Source organism: Dichomitus squalens (assembly GCF_000275845.1).
Source record: "Dichomitus squalens LYAD-421 SS1 unplaced genomic scaffold DICSQscaffold_53, whole genome shotgun sequence".
NCBI classification, from domain to species: Eukaryota; Fungi; Basidiomycota; class Agaricomycetes; order Polyporales; family Polyporaceae; genus Dichomitus; species Dichomitus squalens.
In genome coordinates, this window is record NW_006766935.1 from 104,995 (window position 1) to 128,197 (window position 23,203).

Consider the following 23,203-nt stretch of genomic DNA (forward strand, 5'->3'; position numbering starts at 1 on the left):
CTTCAGGGGCGAACATCGGACTTAAGTTCAACTTCTGTGCCTCTTCACAGCACGAGCGCGAAGCGTACTGCCTTTTCTGTGTTATCACTATCTCTTCTCCAAGGCCAGGCGATAGGGTGACTGGGAGAAGTTCCCGCCCTAGCTGGGGGCTTGCGCAACGTGTTACCCACTACTGACCGCACTCCCACTATATTATCGGTGCCGCAGAGCCGGAGTGTAAAGCTATTGCAGTGAGGAAGAGAGTCCGATGCTCGGAAAACAGAACGGCGATCAACTTTTTCATGTCCGCGCGAGAGGGGTGCCGGCTGGGTTAGCTAAGAAACTATGAGATGGGCTGTTTTCATTGAGGCTCAACATTGCGGTCGTGCGGAGAGAGCAACTAGCTGCGCGCCTGCCCTGATGGAGTCCTCCATACTCAAACGTTTATCTTACAGACCTAGCAATCTATACATTGGCGGTCTCGCCTCCAATCTGTTACCATCATCCACTGAAATCATAACATGCAACTACATCGGTAGAGGTGTACTCCGAGGAGAAGGGGCGTAGGGCCCGAGGGCTAATCGAGCGCGGCGCGCTCACAATCCCGGGAAGACTCCAAGGTTTACGGTCTCACCAGCGCCACCACGTTGCAAGACGCACATTGGCAGCGAAGGTCCGTCACCTGTTCATACTCATTCAGTCCATTCAAGCTAAGTAGTTTCGTTCCCATGTGTTCATACACCAAGCAAGCTACTTTGGAGTAATAGTGTAACTGAGGTGACATTTGCGTCTGAACCCGTTGTCACAGACGCTACACAATCACTAGTAGTTACTGGACAGCTTACCTTCGTTCTCCTTGCAAACAGCGAAGCTTCGCCATTCTGATCGACGCTGTCAAAAGTGGCCTCTCGGATACCTGGCCGGTGCGCTCAAGAATTACTCGCCACCCGGCAACACACCGCTCGCAGAACATGCGCATCACACCCACTCAGCTGTGCCGGCCCTAAGAGAGTTTCTAACCCGCCCTACCGCCGTATTGCGACCGGCTTCAGTTCACGTATGCCAGCTTCTTCCATGCTGGATAAGCCGAAGATAACACGGGCATCACCATTGCTGTACTGTGTACACGAGGAGCTGCTGCGTGTATATCTATTCATACATTGGGTGCGTGTCGATAGGACTCATACACAACACTGCTACGCTCACGGCGCTATGCGACACGCAATGTAATCTACAACAATGGGTCGTTGTACGCAAGTACAATAACCGTGATAACCGTATGGACGTATTGTGTGAGCTCAGCACAACCGAAGTCGGCTCAAACAAACTCAACGCCCAAATTGGTAGGTGACTTCGAAGGCGTGCCTCATGGCCTTTACATTCTTTCATTTCAGACGCTCCAGAGGTCTCTTCCCTTTGCATAGCGTGTACTTGTAACCCATTGAGCGTGTGTCATTTGAGAAGATCGAACAGCATGCGAGACATGCATGCAGCTGTCGATCGCAGACTGAAAGAGTCACAAGTTCCGCGAACGCGGCGTGAAAGGCACATAAGCTTCTAGGAGTAAGCCGCCGATCTGACCGGTACTCCGACACATCATGATAATAGAAGGTGGTAGTGCGGAGAACGACCGCGGCACGCAAGTATACAGGGCGAGACGTTAAGTAAAAGATTGTCCGGGCATTGGCAAGGAGCGTGAGGATACAACGCGGCAGATAGAGAGGCAATAAGGAGTAAAGGAGCGTGTGGTTGTTGTAACAGTATAAGTCGAGATAGGGAGAAGTAAGAGCGTCATGAAAAGAGAGACTATGAGAAGACTGATGGCACTGGAGGTCATCATTATATAAGCGATACCAGCTATGAAGAGCAGAGGAAGATGTAGCGAGCCGAGGGATGGGTGTTGTATGACGGTGCGAACAAGGAGCTATGTCTACCACAAGTATCCCGAGGCTCTTGCATAGGGGACACCAGGGAGCGGCACTGCCGAAGGCCGATGCATCTTCTGTCCGTAGGCCGTCATGGCTACAGGGGCAGAGGGAGAATGTATACCAGGCGTCACCGGCGCCCTAGTCACAGGTGTATTCGAGGGCGACCTGGACAAGGCAGGAACGCCCTGGTGAACGGATATGGGAGGAGGAACACTCGTATCACGCCGCTGAGGTCGTGCAGAGAATGAGGTAGAAGCCGTGTCGAGGTAATTGGGATAAGGACCTTGTCCTCGGAAGTCCTTGCGTACCAGGCGCTCAAATTCCTTCAGAGCGTACGGTTCGATGTCCACACGATATTCGAGGAATTCGAGCAGATTCCGTTCTATGCCTTCGACGGTCTGATGGTGGAACAAGCCTTGGCCAACATCCACCCAGGATCTGTTGGGGGGACCCCGGGATGAACGGGATGCGACTATGAGGGCCGAAAGGAAGAGACGCTGTCCGGACATGCCATTGCCGCCCCAAGACATAGGGTAGCGTCCCTTCAAGCGTTGCAAAAGATAGAGGGCGGAGAAGACTGTGGACGTGTCCGCCTTAGAGGAATGGATAGCGTGTGCTATGAACTGCGCCAGAGGGATGGCTGGATCGTCGAAAGGAGAACCGGTAACATGAGAAACATCAGGACACCGGAACAGGTGCTTGATAAAGTGCGAGCATATCTTGGCGAGATCTCTATGGCCGAAATACGGATCATGGCTCTGTGATCGTAGAGAGGTTCAGTTGCGTACACCTTAGAACTGTGCTCATGTTGCATGACTCACCGTACCTCGTCCACTGTAATGACTCTGTGAAGACATATCGGAGTGGATGGCGGCTGCATCAGAGAATGGATTGCCGGATGCGCCCTGGTGAACCCGATAGGCCATGTCGAGCGATGGAGTAGAGAACTAGGAGCAATGTTACTGACGCTTGGTTGACCCCAGTAGAACGGAGAGGCATCCTGCAACTTATGAAGCAAATGTAGAGTGGCACAGGGCAGCATAGCGACGCAATGCACAATGGCATGAGAACCTACAGGGGACTTGTTCGACAGGCAAGCGACGGGCGGTACAGTATTTTCGGGAACGCTCTTGAAGAGTTGTCTTGCAGCTTGTAATGGAGATGAACAAGTGTTGACAAAAGAGGATGGTCGGAAACATGAACATACCGTTGTTGAGCAGACAAGTATTGTTACTCGGCTGGTTGCGTAGGCAACCCTGACGAAGCGAGCGTTGACAAGGAGCGTAGCCGGAAAACTGTCTAACGAAAGATACTATATGGTTCAGCATTTGAGCAACCTGTCCGGCACCTTTGTAGTAGATGTCATCCTACTGTTGTCATAGCTGGGTCACCTGTTGCTCCAAGTGGCTTTGCAACTGGGGGAATCACTTGTGAGAGCGTCGTCACCTTGAAGTCTGGAGGTGCAGAACACAAAAGGACATCAACGGTGGAGTGTCGAGGTGGCCAGAGCCCTTTGTTGCAGTAAAGAAAGATGGAGACCCCACTGATTCACGGGGAATCGCAATGATCGCACGCCGGATGTACTAGTAATCATATAGTATGTAAGTACTTATCGGAGTAGGGGCGCTTGATATCCCGTATTTGGTCGTAGTGTGGCAGTGCGAGTTGCTCTTGGCGCACTGGTCGCAGTCAAATGTAAAACATGACTTGTTCGCTCCCTCATCTCATTTTTCACTGTCTTCACTGTACCAAATCGCCCTTTGGAGTACTTCATGAGCAGCTAAGCCTTCGTACAGGATGCTCCGACTGTTATCTTCCCTTACAGCTCCCTCCGGTTCGGCGATGCTCAGAAGCGCCCGTACTGCCGCGTGGCGTCATCGGGTCGTTCGCTCATGTAGGTGCCTGACGAATCATCCCCAACGGCAACGCCAGGACACTCCAGAAGAAATACTACAACACAAAAGACAAGCTGAGGCAGTATCTGGCGAGCTTCCGTCTTCGCCTGTCGGTCCTGCTTTCGGATGGGGGGGATACGGAGGCGGCGGAGGAAGCGGCCTCAAGGATGCCGTCCTCACGACTGTCTTCGGTGTAGCTGTCCGTGAGTAACCCACCTTTCTATGATGCAAGCTACTTGGATGTTCAGAGGTCACTGGAACGCCTGTTTTGGCTTTTACAAGCATTCCTTGAGCACGTCGTCGTGGAGCATATGGTTGCGACGGTTGCGAAAGGGGGAGAGAGCGGAGTAACTGGATTACTCGCGTGTAGACTCGTGTCCATCTCTGAAATGAACAGGCATATTATTGAACGCGGATCGTTCACGAGCTTTTGCGCACGAGCTTCTGCACTTTACACAATATCTATGTGATAGTTGTGACTCGCTGACGCTTCCTGAAGTGTTTGCAGGAGGCATCGTCTACATGGCTTGGTATAAGGAGAATGTTCTCTGGAAGGTACTCCATGCACATCAGGGCCGTTCCCTTCGGCTTACTTGCAATTTCCACAGATAGAAAAGGCGTTCGCCGGAGGATATGATCCTGCCCTCGAGCTTGCGCAGCATCCAGTACGGAGGCCCACCCAACCTGAGGTTTTCGAAGAAGACGGACTTGGATGGGACCTGGACGAGCCCTGGACACAGCACCTACGGCGCACCGAGCAGGATCTAATAGATCGTATCGTGAAAGGCGAGGAGGTCGGCCATTACTATATCCTTCTTGGTCCCAAAGTACGCCTAGTTGTCATCAAAATTGTTGCATATGCTGTGTGGCGCTGATTTCGCATGTGCGGACTCATAGGGAACAGGGAAGACAACCATGATCCTGGACGCCATGCGGGCCATCGAAGCTGAGGGCGTGGCGATGTGCGACGCACATCCGGACTTGGAAGTCTTCCGTTTGCGACTCGGCAAGGCGCTGAACTACGAATATAACGAAGACACGCAGACAGGCCTTTTCCAGAGACGTGACCCACGCGAGGCTGGTCCCTCTCTCGATATTGAGCGCGGTGAGCACAGCTTACGATAAGCGCGATCCCGTGCAACGACGCAAGGACTTATCATCGTGCGCAGCAATGAACAAGCTCGAGAAGGTTGCCCTTCGCCATGCAAGGGCAACAGGGAAGCCCCTCATCTTGATTCTCAATAATGTCCACTATTTCAACCATGATGACGCTGGCAGGAACATGCTTCTACAGCTCCAGCAGCGCGCCGAAGCTTGGGCTGCCAGCGGTACGTCAGTTGGGCTTCCATCTAGTAACTACTTTCGCCGTTGACTTCTCTGCACAACAGGTATCCTCACGATGGTGTTCAGCTCGTAGGTGTCACTTGTACGATGTGATCAATACGCAATCAACTGACGCCCCCTATTTGTGCTTTGAAGGGATGACTTCTGGCCTTTCTTCGTGATGCGTAAGCATCTCTGGTTGTCACTGTAGCTGGGTCTCACCTTCAATTATAGGGAACAACGCTAGTAGGATGCACGTGAGCCACCCCATCGGCTTACTGTGCTTCGTCCTTGTCTTACCTCACCACAGGTCGTCTCCGTATACGACCTGTCCAGGAAAGAGTCGGTCACGGCAGCAGTGAGAATGCGTCGCAATGCCCATCGCGCGCGCGCACCTCACGAGGCGTTTGAGGAAGCTGTCGGGATCGTCGGCGGACGTCTGACTTACCTCGGCAAGGTGACGAAAGCGGCGGACATGGTGAAGCAAGCGAAGCACATGCTGGCTGTCGAGAAAGCATGGCTGCTGTCTCAGATCGGCCTCATCCCGGATTGCGACGACGACGTGATGGACGAGCAGAAGTGGTCGTCATGCTCGTGGCTACTGCTGAGGGAGTTTGTCAAGAGACGGAGAGAAGACGTTGCGGCCAAGGTAGAGGAGATCAAGAGAGGCGAAGCGGAACCGGAAGACTTGAACAACCTCGCACTTCCACGGATTTCCTACGTTAGTGCTTGTCGCGACTATACATGTTCCAGTGCTGACGTCCTTGTTTCTCCCTTCAGTACAAGGCGCGGCAAATAATGACTCGCGCAGACTTCATGGACGGTACGCGCGACATTCCCCTGGTCGATTCGTACTTTCCAGATTGAGCAATGCCCTACAGAACTCGATCGCAAGAACATAATCGCTATCGACGTGAGTCCAGCTCCACCAGATACAATACACGTTGTGTACTGTTGCTCACCCCGTTGGCGTGTCCGCAGATCCATCACGATGTCGCTCCCGATTCGATGCTGATCCTGCACGCCGCAGAGGAAGTTTGCGCGGAAGAAGGATTCGACGAGCTGTTAGAGGGCGTCCGAGACAGAGTGGACGAGATTGAGTCTCTTCATCGCACGCGGGAGCTCACGGTACGTCGTTTCGAAACGCCTTGAGCGACCCTCATACGCGAGGCGGGGCGTAGGGCGTAGTACTCTCTATCGCACATACTAACCCGTCTCCTGGCAACTAGTTTAAGGACGTGGACAAGGGGGATCGAATCCGTCTCACGGTCGACAAGGGCGGTGCGCGCCTGGTTGAGGGTTAGCATGCGTCGGTGCTTACCACTATTGCGAGGGGACTGCGCGGCTACGCCATGTAAACTTCTGATACCTCAACGTGTCAATGTTCGGCGCAGGCCGTCAACACGAAGCACGCGCAATCTCTCAACTCAAGGACACTTAGCGTGCCCACCCACGACCAACGTGCTCACAATGTTTCGAGGCCCAGTTCCAGCAGCATGCATACCCGGCGGACCGTCGAATGACGATGAGAAAGAGTCTTTCCCACCCCAGATCACTGCTCACGATTGACTTGCTATCGTAGTCTGCCCGGAGCTCAAAAGTCCCTTGTGCACTATGCATTGAAGGAACGTGTTCGGGTCGGATTGCTGTAGGTCCCACATGCGCATCAACACGCGTTGGAGTCCGGTATCTCAGAGACGTTACGGGCCAGTACTCCCCGGTACGTGCCATCATCGGGCTCTATCTTGGGTTGCGACCCTGTTTCCCAAGCATAATCTAGGGGACAATGTTCGCGGACTTCATAGTCTTGCGATGTGGTGCTCTGCGGACCGTATCAGCCGTTCGTCGGATGCAACCCCGGGACTCACGGATAACATGCGGGAGAATCATACTCCGACTACATCTTTGTACTCACGGCATCGACCACTGCGTTCGCTTCGCTAACCTGACAACGCACATACCTACGTTGCACTCGGGCTGGCGTGCCGCTGCGGTACATGTTGAGGACTTGAACGCCACGAAGGCGTTTCTGCTTCCCAGAAGCCTTCAGTTTGCGACTGCTCTCGCACTCTCGGCGCGGCAGGCCTGGCCACCTGCCACATCTTGTGATCAGCAATGCCGTAGTTGGGTCGTGTCATTTGGTCTCCGAGAACCACTCAAGCGTCCAGCGGTGCATGCCGTATGAGCGGAGCGACGTGGGCCTTTATATGTAAACGCCGCGCTTCATGATCTCAAGATCTGAAAATGTTCATAAGCTGTGGGCGCATGCGATGTCGTACTTCATTTCGGTCTCATCTGCAGAACATCACACTGCGTGTCTCTATGATATGTGGTCAAGTTCGACTGGCCCCCTGTCTTCAGATGACCGTAGTGCACCCTAAGGGTCATAAACCAGAGAACACCGCCATGTCAAAACCGTCTATGGGAAGCTTATATCACGCGGAGCGGAGAATAGTGGCATGCTGCAGCCATTCCGCGGAATCGATGCTCCATCTCAGCGCCAGGCAGAAATATGTGGTTTGTTCTCGATGACTTCGAGCCGGGCGACACGCGCCGAGGAGCTTCGCTCAGGGTCCCATTTCCACAGTGGGCCAAGGCGCGTCCACCACGAAACATGTTGAGGCCGATAAGGAACTCACCCCAAAAGCCCTTTGAACTAGCAACGAGCGACGGTCGACTCAACCTATGTCGGATGCTGGATCCGATTGCTGCGTGCTCTCTCATCACTTCACCTTTGGCACACCGTGTCTACATTCTCCGCGGTATGAAGTAGCGCCACTCCGGGTCCTCTAGCACCAGTACAGCATTCTGCGGTGCATCGAGAATTGGGTTCACCTGCTTTCTGTGATGAGAAACGGTGTCAATGTCGGCAGTGCTTCATGAACGCTGCTCAGTTTAAGTTGTCCGGGTAACTGCAGATCGTCCGCAGACAGCTCGAATGGCGAGACACCCTTGTCGCTGATTCGCGGCCTCCGTCAACCAGATGGCTTCAATATGGCATTCCACGTGACACCGAATACGGAAGAGCTCCGAATATCCTAGGAGATGCTCCCACAGGGGTACTGTAGGAGACCGGCTGCGAACCCTGTCCCGGGCACTGACGGCCCTCCGCAGCCCGCCCACACGTGAAGGCCATGATAGGGACGGAGAATACCTTGAGCGCACGAAGCACCGGAGAATTGCGACAGAAGACTCAATTCAATAGCACGAGGCTCTATGCCGCTAGGCTGAAAGAGCCAGAGAACAAACATGGTTGTACCACGGCGAGGGCGAGCGGTATGGCCCGTCTTGGGGCGAGACATTCTCCCCAATATCGTTCCTAGTGGTCTGCCGGAAAGCCATGACGAAGAAAAAGCCAGGCATTACGGAAGATATCGGGCGCGAGTGATACAAGCTCGATATCTCTAGCAGAACAATACCATCATCTTGCAGCGCCTGAAATCATCCCCCATTCCTAGGATCTCCTGTATGTGTTCTCTTTCACCATCACGACAACACAACGAACTATGCTATACCCAGCATGTGCCTTATTGACTTCGGTTGTTTTCATGTGAGCTGACCAGATGATATACGAGACCACTCACCACAAGAGATCTGATGACCGGCGTCTGATCTCGCGCCACCAAATGTCTTCTAAATCCAAATATCGCACACGTATGCAAACATCTGTACTGGCGTATCAGGGATGAGCATTATTCTATGGCAGAAGCAGTGATTATCGTGGTGCTATTGAAATATGCCGTCAACACACTGCTTGACAGCCGACTGGATTTGGAAAGGTGCGGTTTCAGGGAACTTGAAGGCGAATGAATCATACCACTTGATCAACTACTGTCGCCCTGTCACGATCGCAGTTTCCTCGTATGTATCAATATGGTGCGTCAATAGGCTGCTGTAGCAGTGGCGGTGGCGCTTGAATTGCGATCAGCATCACTAGACGAGGGACTGACCGCGACGTTGACTCCGACACCCAAGATCGTTACTCAAGCGCTAACGGAAGTATTTCAAAATAGCATCCATGATTTCAACAGCGCTGCAGAATAGACGAAGATTATAATAGAGCATCATTTTCGCATGACTACTACGCACGACATATATCTGGAAGAGGGATGTACAGTATGCTCCAGGTCTTGCTGAAGAGTGCGCGGGTACTCAAAGAGTATAATCCCTATTCCGATATTGGCACGCGTCAGTTTCTCAGCACACCGCCTGGCAGTTGAGGATCCATATGATTTACCGCGTCTAGTCACTAGCTTTGGCCACTCGCTACTACGAATGGAAGCAAGGAAACCATCCGGAGGCCAGCTGCAGTGTCGTCCTCGTTGGGTGCAGAGATGGCATGCAGGCTTGATTATCTGCCAATGACGTCCCGCGAAGCAGCTGTTCTAATCTCACCACCGACACAACCCTAGTAGACCTTGAATGTCGTATACAGTCGTCATCGGCGTCCATGACAGCCTTCCATACAATCACGGATCTACGACGGGCAGCCTGGTACTCTGACAGCTCCATACGAGTACGTCACTTGGCTAGATCTTCTCTCTTCTTGCTCCCCGGATAGGCAGGCGTACACAATGCTCTGTGCAGGTCATTGGTCCCCCATCGCAGATTCAAGTATACCGGAAGCGCACCACAGTACCCGTTCGGTGTCCCGACGATCCTGAATGCCTCGCCTTAAAAATCTCGGGGAGGAGGAAGGATGATCAGTACCACATGGCCCAGAAGCATCCAGATGAGAATAGATCACATATCGGACTTACGTGGGCTTCGGTACCTGTGCGGATTGGGAAACGGCCGGGCTACTACTTATCTTTCGTAGCATCGAAACAGTCTCCTTCGGGTCTCTTGCCTCCCAACCATGACGTCAGGCGCACTTTCGAGCGCATCTCACCTGCCTCTGATGAAGCTGTACTGACCCATGTCCCTTGTCCACGGTCCGTGTCCAACGCTGGTGGGATTTCGTCTCATCACGATGGCGTCATTATGTACTCATTGACGAGGACAAGCCTGTTCGCAGTCAGTAGGCATCGATCATGACCATTTTCTGCTGGACATCATAAAATTCCGGACGGCGTGCAGGATGCACTTCGCAGCCGACGTTGGACTCTATCACATGTATCCGAAGAATTTGGAGCCGATTTGAATGACAACAACCATCCCGCTGCGTCTACTGGAGTGAGCTATTCTACGAGCTCAAGTCATTTCTGGGACGGATCTGATGCAGCCCACGGCACACATGAAGTGCGACAGCGTCCTAGGTTTCGTTGATGTCCGACGACATATTGACACTGGGATGCAGCACAGCGCGCCGAATTACGGCGGCCGGCCTGGCGAAACGGGGGCGTCCCTCTCATTCCACTCAGCGCGAGCAAACCGTCCACCCCAGGGGTGTTCGTTGACCCATGTGATGAACATCCTCGACAAATATCAGTCCTTGGACAGATCACATCCCCGAAACCTCATGGCCCGGATGTTACAGATGTCAAAGCCATCAAATTGGAGGCAAACACTTCGAAAGACATTTGCAGCTAGAGGGGAGCAGAGCAGCAAGCTCGCTCAATCTAGATTTCAATAACCTGGCCCAAAGCGGTACCAGGTCCCGCGCTTAATTGGTAGGCGTCGGCGTCTCTGGCGGCAGAACAATGATAAAACGCCCAAAACCAGTGGCTCACTTATATGGACCTAGCGCTCTGGCGCTTTTGAGAACGATGAAAGGCGACGAGACAGACGCCATGAGCGGAAAGCGTTCATCCAGCAAGTTAGAGCACCTGCACTTCCCCTCCCAGACCATGCACGAAGAAACGGCTTGTGGCAGGCACGCAACGTGGCATGCAAGCACTCGTGACAGAGACAGGTTCGCTGCATGGTTCACAAAATTGTGCGTCACCAAGAAGGGAGTACTGTTGACAGATCAGTCATCGATTAGATCCGCTGTGTCCAAGAGACCCGGCAGGCCCGACGCTCAACGGCGTGGTAAGAAACCATCCCCACACATTGTAAGAATGGAGAAGTGAATCATATGACGGAGTAACGGCACGTGTCAAATTCCTCAAACGTAGAGCAACCCGGGGTCGTCTAGCTGCGCAAACGACTTAAGTCAAAGAGAAGACACCACGGCCCGTGTAGAGTGGCGACAACTTCGACGCCCAGCTCTGGAAAGTGTGATACGTGATTGCGAACAAGAAGGAACATGGACGGACCTTGCACCGCTCGCAGCAAGTCATCGTGTGCAGCAACTGCATGCAATTTTGAGCAGATACGGCCCATGCCTCATCCTGACCTGTTTGGGTGAGCCCGCTGTGAAGTATCTCGTTGTTTACTCAAACACCATTTAGTATTTTCGACGTACTATGGATTCGATAAGCTACTCACCTTGACTCTGCCTCAAGGCTGAGGGTAGCCATCCGATCGTGCTCCGGTGAAACTGCATGCTTTTTCTTGTCCGACATCGGCGTCGTTTGACATTGACTTCTCCCTTGTCGTGCGCACTCAGACCATGCATGGAAGCAACTGAACAGTGAGGTGGGAGACGGAGCCTCCGAATCCGGAGGAAGTTCAGGCGGAGCGAGAATATTCCGGCACGAAATGTCGCTGAGTGATCATATCCCCAAATGTATGAGGCTGTGCACAGCAGCGCCCAGAACCTCGTTCCGTCCGGAGCTTGCGGCTATGAACTCCACTTTCGTTCGTTCGAGGCGGTTGGAGACACACATCGACCGATGGTGCTTACCAAACTCCAACGCGCAATCGCGCACAAAATAGCCACCCAAGGCCCTAGACGCACAGCCCAGCGACCTGTGTACTGAGCCAATCCGCATTGGCAATCGTTCCAAAGGCGACACGAGAAGCTGCATGTAAGGATGGACTGCTCTATACTTCACACAACCACTCCATCAAGACACTGGAGGGACTACTACCACGCTCCTGAGTAGCTGATGGTAGCTGATGGGTCCACCATGCGATCACGTGCAACGTGCGCGACACCGGTGCTAGACATGGAATGCTCGACGTTTTGTAGACGTGAGTGTGGGCCCAAACATGTCCAGCTCTCGAGACTACTCCTGGAGTCGAACGAGCCACAATCGATTGCAGCCGAAGTACTGTTCGCGCAGTAACTCGGAGCCGCCGCACGTCAGCTTGAGACGCAGATACATGACTTTGCTCTCGCGCACGGACTCGAGCGTTGGAGCGCATTGAAGGATGAGGACGTGCCGATGTGAAATCAGCGCAAGGACGCGAGCCGACGCGACCTGTCCCAGGTTGTACACTCGAAACAGGGCAGAACTTACAACCGAGCGCAAGTAGGTTAGCCTTCTAGTGCCTGATGCACGCAGAAAATATGCTGGAGGTCCCGCTCCTCGTCAGAAAAGGAAGTGGTCAGTTCAGTCTGATGGCGCGATCCAGAAGTCACCTTGACTGTCATCGCGCTCAGCGAATGGTCGCACGAATAAAGCCTCCGATACGAATGTACGAAGCCGTCCGCTGCCGCCTTCCGTAACCCGCGTCCTGAGAAGGCGCCGTGGGCGCGTCAAGCCTATAACGGAGCGCCGCGGCGGCGTGAGGTCGGCGGCATGAACAAAAGGGTTCGTTGCGGCACCAACTCGGCCTGTATCACCAAGTCTGCAGTATATGGTATGTTCTTTCCTGCGTGTTACAGAACAACAGCAAGAGCCGGAAAGCACGTCGAACAGTCGAGGCTGCCATACCGCCAGTCATGACAGTCAGCTGAGCTGACTTACGCGCCATGTCCACGATTCATATTGACCCATTGCCTGGTACAACCGACCAAGCTACACCACGGACAGGGCTGGACAGCGGCAGGGGAATGAAGCATTGATGCGACGTGCCGATGCTGGCTCGCGAATAGACTAGAGAACCGCTACATCGAAGATGTCCACTCACCTCAACCTGAAACGCTTGGACGTCACAATGCCAAGGAGACTGCCATGTGTCCTATATCCGCACTGATGACACGCAATGCCTATCAACGGCAAGAGTTAAGAGAGTGAACGTCGACTGGCCACTGGAAAAGCTACGTAGAAGAAGTCAATAGGTGGTGGAAGAGCAGAAGAAGTGAAATCGGACTAACAGAAGAACAGAAGAGGAATGATATGTCAAGCAGACATGCCGGCGGCAGGAAGTCGAAGTCTCAGAATCGATGTGTGAAGCGCAAGCGAGATGCGTAGCGTCACTGTCCCTGGAACGGTACTAGTCAGTGGCCAGGAAGTGACGGCAGCTATGGAGCGCATGACCCGCCTGTTTTAAGCATGCGGCTGCATGAGCCTGCCTTTGACCCACATGACTGTGCTTGCCCTGGGTCGAGGGCATAGTCAAAGTAGCAAGTTGAGTCGTCGTCGAATCTGACTCGAGGGATGGAGATGTCGACAGAAACAGAAGATGATTAGCGCCCCAATTCACCTTTAGGGATCAGCGTGAGCGCCATCGAGATTGACCGCAGAACATACAAAATTGAGGCAGCCGTTCGACCCTGACATATCGCATAAGGAAAGTCTGTGGGAGAACAGGAAGTCGCGGTGGAGATCGGGAGAGGAGCACATGAAGGCGGTAGTGCGGGATTGTATCCTGCAACTGTCATCATAGCATCAGTCTCGGCGACGTGCGGGAATGTAGTAAGCAAAAAGCCTTACTGACGGCAGATAGGCGACGTGAGCGCGACTGCCTGAGCAGTTCCCTGTAAATCCATCACCGACTAGGTACGCCCCTCGACGTCTAGTCATGCTTGCGGTAGCAGAGGGCCTTGGCTGAGTGAACCCAGATATCAGTCAACACATAACATAGCGAATACTGAGACTCGCGACAGGTCCTCGAGAACACTAGATAGCGCGAGGGAGTCCAATGTGACCCCTCTGAACACGGTGAGAACCGTACTATGAGCATATTCGCACGGCCCGGGGCTTTCCGTTGAGCGCAGCGTGCACCGACGTCTTATGCCGCCAGGGACCAAATACGGGAAGACGGCGACGTAGGCTAAGCTAGTGGGGATGTACATACTGTAACACGCTGCCATACGAGGGATGGGAACCTCAGTCCCCGGCGACTTATGGCAGTTCATTTAAAGGCAGTGCAAGGGTCCCCCATCTCCGAGTCTCGCCTCCCATCTCCCGATGCGCATCGTCGGGTTCCTGCCATGTCGATAATCGCTCGCACGTACGACTCCATCGGGTGATGCGCAGGTAAGGGATGTGCTTCCTGCTGAATATTGGCAGTGAAACTCCCCAACGAAGATCAAGGAGAAGCTGAGCAGACGCTCTACGCATATGCAGTTGTCAGGACGTGTGATCGACGCAGGCGCGAATCAGGCTTCGCGACGACAGTGAGTGGGAGCGATGGTCCACGGACCATGCACAGGGAGAAGTATCGCAGATCCTTCTGTGAGATGCCAGATTATGACATGGCCCTACGACCGACGAGCAGACTGCGACGGATAGCAGCCTGGCGCCGAGGTCGACAATCTGAACAGTACAAAACATATCTGATCTGTTCACCAAGTTTAAACTCGACAGAGTAGACTCGCTTACATGGACCAGAAGGCCGCTGACGGGGACAAGGAGCCAGACTACTGTAGGCCGGTGTCGGACATAACAAGTGTGCGACGCACCGACCTGTGAACTGCGCAGCGGTTGAACATGCCGGACATCTAGAAGGCGGTCTTCGAAACTTTGAACTGATCTCGGCGACCACTCATAGGTCCGCTGGCAGATTAGCAGAAGCATAGACTAGGACTGGAAACGAGAACACATGTTAAGGAGACCGCAGGCCGCCAACGCCGAGCATGGTGACCTTGCTACCACCTTGATTTGTTCTCTTCGGTCCTGTCTTGTCTATGTCGTATGAGCTCAAGCTACCGCCGTAATATAGGCTCGGTTTCGGAACCAAACCCAAGGGGTCAACCGGTCAAACAGGGATGGCCGAGCGCTTGGAACCCGCCGACAGCGATGCCGCAGGCGGCAGAAGATACAGGTGCGCTGCAGCGCCGTATGCCCGACATCGTCATTGGAATACTGAGAACGTGGATGCCATATGAAAGACAAGAGGTGAGGGAAGTCCTCAGGACAAGGTCCGTATGGGAGGAAGGGAGGTAGAGCGGGAACAATGATGTCAGAGGATATCGCACGCTTACTGCGCGCACATGCCAGGCTTATGTACAAGGTTTGACCACGGCTCACCGGGTGCCTAGCCACGATCGGACTATCCAAGGAGAATCGACCACAGCCTTCTTCTAGATGCTGTCCAAGTGTTGATGGATACCGATGTCGACTTGCAAATCTGCTCGCGCGGTCTTGTGCTCTTCGGAAGTACGGTTCCCCGAGTGGCAGAGACCCAAGATGCGAACGGGCAGGGTTCGCATGATGAATTTGATGAATTCGAAGGCGATGGAAGGAGCAGGTCGACAGCGTGCCGCAGTGCTCGGGAAGTCGGATGCGACGAAGAGACACTTGACGTCACCTTGTCTAAAAGCATACTTCACCACTCGAGACCGCAGGAACTTGCGCATGCACGATCGGTGGTGAGACTGAAAAACGCGCGAACTTGTTTCAAGGCCCAACAATGTCGCGCCCTAGCGTCTGAACCTCCGGCCTGGACAAACATATACGGTCAGTGGCCCTCTTCTGCATCCTGAGATGGCTTCGATCATATAGAAGATTAACTGGTCTCATGATCGTGCCAAGTTCTAAGAGCAGAACGGGCATGTTTACTGACTGAACTGAAGGGCGAGGTCAGAACAAGATATCTAGAGCACCTTCAGAAGGCAGAAAGAACAGAAACGGAAGCCACCAAGATACCTCTCGGTGACAGATACGGGACCGTCTCGGGAGATCTCCGAGGTCCTCGAACCCTCGACCCCCTCCCCTCGGCTCGGACCTCTCGGGCACTATGCTCGCTAGTCAATTGAGACTCTAAAACCCACTCCGCTAGCCCAGGACAGCCGCACAGCCGTGGAGTGGCAAGAAGACGAGAGCAGAAAAGGGGTAAAGCTGGGAATAGGGCAAAGGCCCTGCGCAGCTGTCCCTTCACCAGCTGATCGAGAGAGCGCGAGAAACGAGGGAGAACGTGGAATAAGCTCGCCTGCGAACACGCCCTGTAAATGAAGATGCGATGCACCCCTACTCGCAGGACGCGGCGCAGTCCCGCTCGCACACGCTCGAGCCTGGAGACATTTCAGTGTGTCCGCCCTCGCGAGGCGTGCAGGGGGCCAGGTATGACGATGGGTGCTCGCGCGAGGGAGAACCAATAACAGCTGGCCGATGTGCGTGCCGTTAAACAGCCAGCGGATGGCATTGTGAATTGAGGCTGAAGCTGCCGGATCTAGATACGGCAGGACGTCCTCAGTCGTCACGGGAGGCGGATTACGGCGGCACACACCATCGCGGCAGCAAGAATGGATAAGGAAACAACAGGCCCGCACTCCAAAGCGCATCGGTCTGCCGGAGCAGCTGCAGCATCTCGAAAGGGAGGGTCAAGGGGTTCTGTCCTCCGTGCCGAGCGACCAAGACCTAGATGTAACTCTACAGCAGCGTGAAGAGACAACAGACAACGAGCTCAACTGCAGCTTCGTCCGTGTTGACCCGCCAGATCGTCTGGCAGCAGGATGGATTAATACGGGGCACCCGGAGCGAACGCACACACTGGTACTTCCATCCGCTAGCGCACTCCCAGCCTAACACGATACGACACCTGGCGTTCGCATGCGCGGAAAGCGCTATCAATGCAGAGAACGTGCGCGAACGTGGCAAATGCTCACGGGTGCCCGGGGGAGGTCCCCGTCCCGCGATCGCCCCCGATCCTGATTCAGCGATAGAGCGGGTAGAGTGGATCACACCCATTCGCCAGCGCACCCCTCGGATTTCATTCTCAATAGCCACGTCCAAATCCATCGGCTCGCCGACAGACGTGGCACGTCTCGTCTCGTAACCCAGCGCATCTATCTCGCGCCCGCCGTTCGCAAGCGAGAAAAATGCGAAGAGCACGCCCCCCCCTCCGCTCCGAAGTACGAACGCTGAATATGCCCATGAAAGCAGGGCGTACGTACAATTTACGCCCCCGCGCGGCCACGCGCGACGTATATAGTCACTATGCGACATCGTGGCACCCATCGCAAGCACCGCACTGAGGGGCAAGCCTCCACGACACGCCTCAGAGAAGCTCATCGACACGTCTTCTTACCCTAACGGAAGCGCGATTGCCGAGGAGCCCCAGAGGCGGGAGCGCACGGGCGATCGCCGAAATCGATGCCATATGAAAGCTGTCGGCATTGACACTCACGCGCGAATGACCTCCCTCCGTGATGTGTATACATACTCCAGCAGGATACGCGAGAGAACGCAGGAACGCGAGTGCACGAGAAGAGAAATGTAATGATAGCTACCGAAAGCACTCACCTCGCCGCGTCTCCCATGCTCCCGCCTCCTGACCGGTCGCCAGGACGTCGCGGTTCTCGGATTCCGCGTTTGGGCTGTCCGGCTGCCTGAGCATCGTGCCACGGGTCCTGAGCTTGAAACAGACGTACGAAGTCGCGGCGCCGAAGTAGGATCCAGAAGCGCCGTCTCGAGACCGTCGAGTTCCACTTGTAGCAGGCACCAAAGATATAGACGTCGTCGGGAAGCGGAAGAAGGGCCTGCACGCGAGAACCGCCCAAACGAGGACGAACTTTCTATCGTCGGCTACCGAGAGGACTTGGAAATCGCTGTACCTGCGATGTAGTACAAAGCGCTTTGATTGAGGAAGGAGTGTAAGGATCGAACGCCCGTCCGTGCGGCGCCGGGGGTAACGCGAGCCACGGCGGCGCAGAAAAGAAGGCGGGAAGACGGGTATTACGGAGAGGTCAAACCGAAACGCACGGACGTCTACACCGTCGCAATCCAAGTGAGTCCGTATCGAAGCGCACAGGGCCGAATATAAAGACCGCAGGCGGCAGGAGGACAATTAGGAGATGCGGTGTGGATGATAGGTGATGCTCGGCGACGTGCAACGAGTTTGCTTTCAGATCGATGCTGGCGGTCCGCTCCGTGTCGGACGGCCTGGCGCGGGGAGCGTTTATTGGAAATCTTGCATTGGGGAGGAGGTTTGACGTGCGGATCCGCTTGCGCGAGAAACGGGATGCGGGTGCGTAAACATGCATGGCGGTCCGTATGGGCACACCTGCCCATCATACGCGGGCACTGTGCGTCCGCGACAGTTGATGTTACAAAACTCGAGAAACATGAGGGTGCAATAGAGTTGTTCTGAAGCCAATAAGTATTGGTGGAGCAATGACATTTGTCAGCGCTCCCAGTGTAGATCTTACATATAACAGATACCTTGACTCACCCGAACAGGTTATACGCGCTCACCCTGAGGTCAACTCATAACTGCCCCTCGCTCGCTCGCACGATTTTTGCGAGGGGCCTGAAGGCACGCCTGCTTTCACTCTACCTGATAGTGCGACAGAAGTGGCCTCGCAGAGAGGAGTTTCCGTGCAGGACTGATACTGCCTTTGCTGGGAGGCGCGAGCGCCTGGACAGGATAAATGTGGAGCACTCCACGCAATGCTGAGATGAACCAGATCCAATACCGTCAAATAGTGCGTCCAGAACAACTCTCATAGACGTTGTGTAATGTGGTTCGCTATAGGGGTGTTCAATCCTTATGCAGGGCCACTGGCCACGGGCGCCACGTCGATTGACACTTAGTAGCTTCGAGAAGGACCGTCGGCATCGCTCAAGAGGTTTCGAGGACGCATTCAACAACCAACTGTGGCTATGTTCCTCATCGCCACCCTCCGCAAGCTCTCAGCGTGTCCAGTGGTCCTAAAAATTGGGCACCTATTGTGGCACATCCGAGCAAATAAAGAGCGCTTATTTGGCACATGGTCCGACGTCATGGGATCGAGCGAGGTTATGCTCGGAAGAAGTTGTTGTATTCCATTGTCATCCCCCAAGCGCGGACGCGGACGGAGTTAGATGTGTTGCCAATTGTATCGCGTGTTGGCAGTAAGACTTCATGATTTACGGATACGTAGGTGGATAACCGGATTTCATTGTACACATGTGAACGTTGGGGCTTGGAGACCCCATTCATAACTCTCGAGGGACGATGAATCGAGCAATTGTGGGGTAGTGGAGTGGCACTCGGAGGACAAGCTGAGCGTCCCGAAATGGGGTTTGCGATTGTCCGCTATTCTGAGCGTTCCTGTGATGACGGCGTTCAGGATAGCACAAAGCCAAGGAACGGCCGCTGTCCCGGGAATGCGCCACCACCACCGACACGAGCCGTGGCGCGCGTTGCATGTAGTGTATGAGCTGTCCCCAGTCGGACAGAAGACATGGTGTGAGTGCTCAAAGTGGCTTCAGTAATGTTAGGAACACGCGCGGCGCGCGCTCGGAAGCTGATTTGCGGGGTATGGTACAAACGGGTCGCCTGTGGTAATCGTAGCAAGCAGACGGCCGACGCGAGCAATTGCGAGGCGCGGCTACACAAGCACGGCTTGTTCATCGGCATTGATTGGCTCAACACGCGCGGCGGTACATGAAGCAGACAGCGCATCAGGCAGTGGTGTAACTGTTGCGCAGATGCTATGCCGCTACGCATGGTCTGGCCGCGGGCCCCGCTCGGGGCAGGGCGGGGTTGGCTGTCGTCGGCAATTCTATGTTACGACAGGAGAAGATTTTTGTCTGTGGTGACTGGATATGACTGGCGTTCAGTAAGTTCAGAGGGGCAAGGGGCGATGTGGAGGGCTGGGTGCGACGGGGTCGGGCGCGCGGCAAGGCCCGGTATGGCTCGGAGTCTCGGGCCAGTCTATGGACCCCTCCGAAAACGGGGGTGTCCCGCGCTTGGAGCGTGGGAGTCCGGATCTCGATAACGTTCCTGGCAGTGTCACATCCCACCCCACCCAACTTATATACTCTTGGGGGTCTCTGCGGACCCTCTCGTCGACGTCGCATCCACTCTCAGCGACTTATCCGCCTCTCTCCCTGTACAATTCTTACACTCCTCTGCTGCTTCCCGCCAGCTCCAGCGTCCTCGTCTAGCTAGGCTACGTACGAAGCCCACATCAAGCCATCCCCATCTGCCTCGCGGTGCCTCGTGAGCAGTCCACGCCTCCGCCTCGTTGCGTGCCAAAACGGGTATTTTCTGACGGTGAGTGTTCCTTTCGAAGCTGGAAGTCTTCCCGGGAGCCGGATCAGAAGGGCGCAGATTTGAACTCCGTTACAACTTTACGGCTGATTTGTTGGGTGATGGGATAAGCGCGGCGGATTTATCTTGTTGCATGGCCGCACGGAGGAGGGTGCGTGCCGGGCCAGCTCCCACCCATGCCTGCCTCCTGCCCTTCTACCGTGGAAGGCTCCAAAGCTCTCATATCCTGCCTCGACTAGCCGCATCCAGCTTATGCTTATATCAGAACCTCTCCTCCCAGCCCTTTCCCCACAACTCCCCGTCATCTCCCGTACCACTCCCTCGACCCCTCCCCCAATCGCGACACCCTCTCAATGGCCGCCGTACAAGGTCCATCTGCCGCTCGTCACCCCTCGCCTCTCAAGAGGCAAGCTCGCATGTCCGCAAGGCCATCGGGCTCGAGTTCGAGCCATTCGGTCGTAAGTCCAAGCGCTTTTCGTTACTTGCCTTTCTGGACCCTGACGCTTTGACCCAGGACCCATACTACGGTCACGAAGAGACCGCGAAACTTTGTGCTAGATTCGTCACGCATTTGTTTGCGTGTCCGGATCTGCCTCCATTATCCACTGCCGTGCCCCCCGCACCCTCCCCTCCCCTGGCGAATTTCATCGCGTACGCCCTCCATCGTACACGATTGCACTCGTCGGTCACCTTCGCCGCCCTCTATCTGCTACAACGCCTAAAAGCCCGGTTCCCTGCCGCGCGGGGGTCCTCAGGCCATCGTCTATTTATATCGGCGTTCATGATCGCGTCGAAGGTGATCTGCGACGACACTTACTCCAACAAGTCCTGGTCGATCGTCGGCCAGGGTATGTTCGCCCTAAGAGAAATCAACCAGATGGAGCGGGAAATGTGCTCGTATTTGGAGTGGCAGCTCAATATCGAGCCCAACGCGCTGAAAGAGTTTGAGGCGAAGGTTCGACGTGACTTCAAGGGCCTCGGGCCCTACCCGACGTATGTCCTCCCTTCCCCCGCTCCCTCACCCATGCCCTCGACGACGCCATACGCCGCTCAAACGGGTCCTGCGCCCACTCCCTCCTTCGCTGCACGTTCGCAGCAGCCGCCATCGACTTCGCCACCGAAGCCGATACCCCCACCTGTGCCTGTGCACGCGGGTGCCCCGCCGCATTCGGCGTCGTCCTCGCCCTACACCCCTGGCACCCCTGATACTCCGGAATCGTCGATGTCGACGTCCACGTCGCCTGCGTCAAGTGCGCCACCCTCGACGCCGCTTGGGTATGAGGATCACTCAGTACGGGTCGTATCGAGCGGGACGATCGGGACACCTATCAACATCGACTCGCAGTCGCCCACAGCTGCGTCGCACATGCCCGGGGTCTCGAGTACGTCGGCGACGTATGCCTCGCGTAACGTCCCTGCCGTTCTCAAGAAGGCCAAGTGTGGGGACATCTTCGCCCGTGCCGCCCCCTGTGTTTGGTAGGGCTGTCTTCCGGCCTCCGGCTACGTCTCTGCTCCATTGTCGTCCTTGCTTGGACGTTGCTCGCCGCTACTACAATACTTTATGCGCGCGTGCTCTATTGTTGCTTCTTCTCATCATCGTCCTTGACTCTTGCATGCATGACTTTGGACCTATTGTAATACCCCCGCCCTTACCTTCGTCTTCGCCATCCACATCGGTTCTGGGCATTGGGGTCTTGTCCATCGGTATTCGTCGTCTCTCTTCATCTCTCTGTCTCTATCGTCTACATCATTGCTCATCGCACGCGCACACACATTGCACACATCCAAGCATCCACTCTCTAGCAACATCGGTCTCGGTTCTCATATTCATATATCCCACATGTTGTATACTAGTACTAAATGAACACCATGGCACTCGGTCTTCCCACCTTCCACGTATCTATCTCGCATTAGGTAGTAGGGTTATTATGCACCGCCCCAAGACTTATACAGGGAAAGATCATAGGTCCCCCATTGTCGATGTTGAGTGTCTCTTGCAAGTTCGACGTTGCACGTCAGTACCTTCCAGCGCAACGTGCTGGGCAGTCCGCGCATCCCGATCGCGCCCGACGTTCTTCGGCCCAATTCCCCCATCAAGTGCGATCACGATCGCGACCGATCGATTTGGCGGGCGGGCGACCGGACGGGACCTGCGCGATATTCGGCTTCGGCTTCGAGAGGAACCGGCGCCGCCCAGCGTCGCGCGATTTGTTGCATTGACGACGGCCGACCCGACGCCGCCTTCTCTTCCCCCATTCGATCGTCCCCGCCCGGGGTCTCTCCGTTTTTGCGTATTTCTCGGGATGTGGGTTCCGGACCGGACGGCGGACTACAGGCTTTTCATGGGCTCGGCGCTGTTGCGCTCGCCGTAGCGTTTCGAGTCTCGGTGGGATGCGCAAAAGTAAGCAAGCACATGCGTATACACGTGAGTAGACGCTCTCAGGTCGCCTTTCACTCGCCTTCCAATGTGGCTGTCGGACAGCGCAGCGGGCGATGCGAGGCGGAGCGCTTCGTACGTACAGTGCAATGAGCCAGCCGTCCGCAGCGGCGTCAGCATAATATGGCCAAGTCCGAGGTCGAATTCCCCTTGTTGTGCATATCAGAACCCGGGCGCATAGCGCATGCTCGCGTCGCTTACGGTACGCGCCTCCGCAGCGGGTGACTGATATTGAACGTTGGACGTTGAACGTGCCCCCAGCCGCGCTAGCCACGTTTGGTCCTCTTCCGGCATCGCGCAATCCACAAGCGTACACGCGGCGGACCTGGCTCGATCAGGGCAGTGCGCGCCGCGGCCCGCGCGTGGCCGCTTCCTCGGTGCCTCTTGCATCGCGCGATGCATGTCGATCCTTATTTGTATCCGCTCCCCGGGTGCCTCGGCTTGGTGGCCTGGTGTCCGGTCCTGAGGAGACGCATATGCCTCCTGGAGGGCTTCGCGGGTACGCT

At 55.1% G+C, this 23,203-nt stretch overlaps 4 protein-coding genes across 4 annotated transcripts; 2 read left to right on the plus strand and 2 right to left on the minus strand.

Annotated features, from left to right (window-relative positions):
- Positions 1-1,638: 1,638 nt before the first annotated feature.
- On the minus strand, positions 1,639-2,882 carry DICSQDRAFT_92107 (uncharacterized protein). The gene is made up of 2 exons (XM_007369663.1): positions 2,729-2,882; positions 1,639-2,665 (listed from the first exon to the last, which is right to left on the minus strand). The coding sequence occupies exons 1-2, from the start codon at positions 2,831-2,833 to the stop codon at positions 1,910-1,912; spliced, it is 861 nt and encodes a 286-aa protein (XP_007369725.1). The 5' UTR covers positions 2,834-2,882; the 3' UTR covers positions 1,639-1,909.
- A 1,442-nt stretch (positions 2,883-4,324) lies between these two features.
- DICSQDRAFT_173867 (uncharacterized protein) lies at positions 4,325-6,429 on the plus strand (the record flags this gene model as incomplete). The annotated part of the gene is made up of 12 exons (XM_007369664.1): positions 4,325-4,357; positions 4,411-4,629; positions 4,700-4,907; positions 4,972-5,130; positions 5,191-5,215; positions 5,282-5,310; positions 5,360-5,382; positions 5,436-5,846; positions 5,906-5,948; positions 6,007-6,038; positions 6,107-6,253; positions 6,355-6,429. 12 exons carry the CDS (start codon positions 4,325-4,327, stop codon positions 6,427-6,429), a joined length of 1,404 nt encoding a protein of 467 aa, XP_007369726.1.
- Positions 6,430-15,216: 8,787 nt separating this feature from the next.
- Positions 15,217-17,673, minus strand: DICSQDRAFT_140290 (uncharacterized protein). The gene is made up of 3 exons (XM_007369665.1): positions 17,655-17,673; positions 17,527-17,600; positions 15,217-15,851 (listed from the first exon to the last, which is right to left on the minus strand). The coding sequence occupies exon 3, from the start codon at positions 15,639-15,641 to the stop codon at positions 15,366-15,368; it is 276 nt and encodes a 91-aa protein (XP_007369727.1). The 5' UTR covers positions 15,642-15,851; positions 17,527-17,600; positions 17,655-17,673; the 3' UTR covers positions 15,217-15,365.
- A 2,940-nt stretch (positions 17,674-20,613) lies between these two features.
- Positions 20,614-21,740, plus strand: DICSQDRAFT_129433 (cyclin-like protein; the record flags this gene model as incomplete). The annotated part of the gene is made up of 2 exons (XM_007369666.1): positions 20,614-20,718; positions 20,775-21,740. The coding sequence occupies 2 exons, from the start codon at positions 20,614-20,616 to the stop codon at positions 21,738-21,740; spliced, it is 1,071 nt and encodes a 356-aa protein (XP_007369728.1).
- Between the last annotated feature and the right edge of the window lie 1,463 nt (positions 21,741-23,203).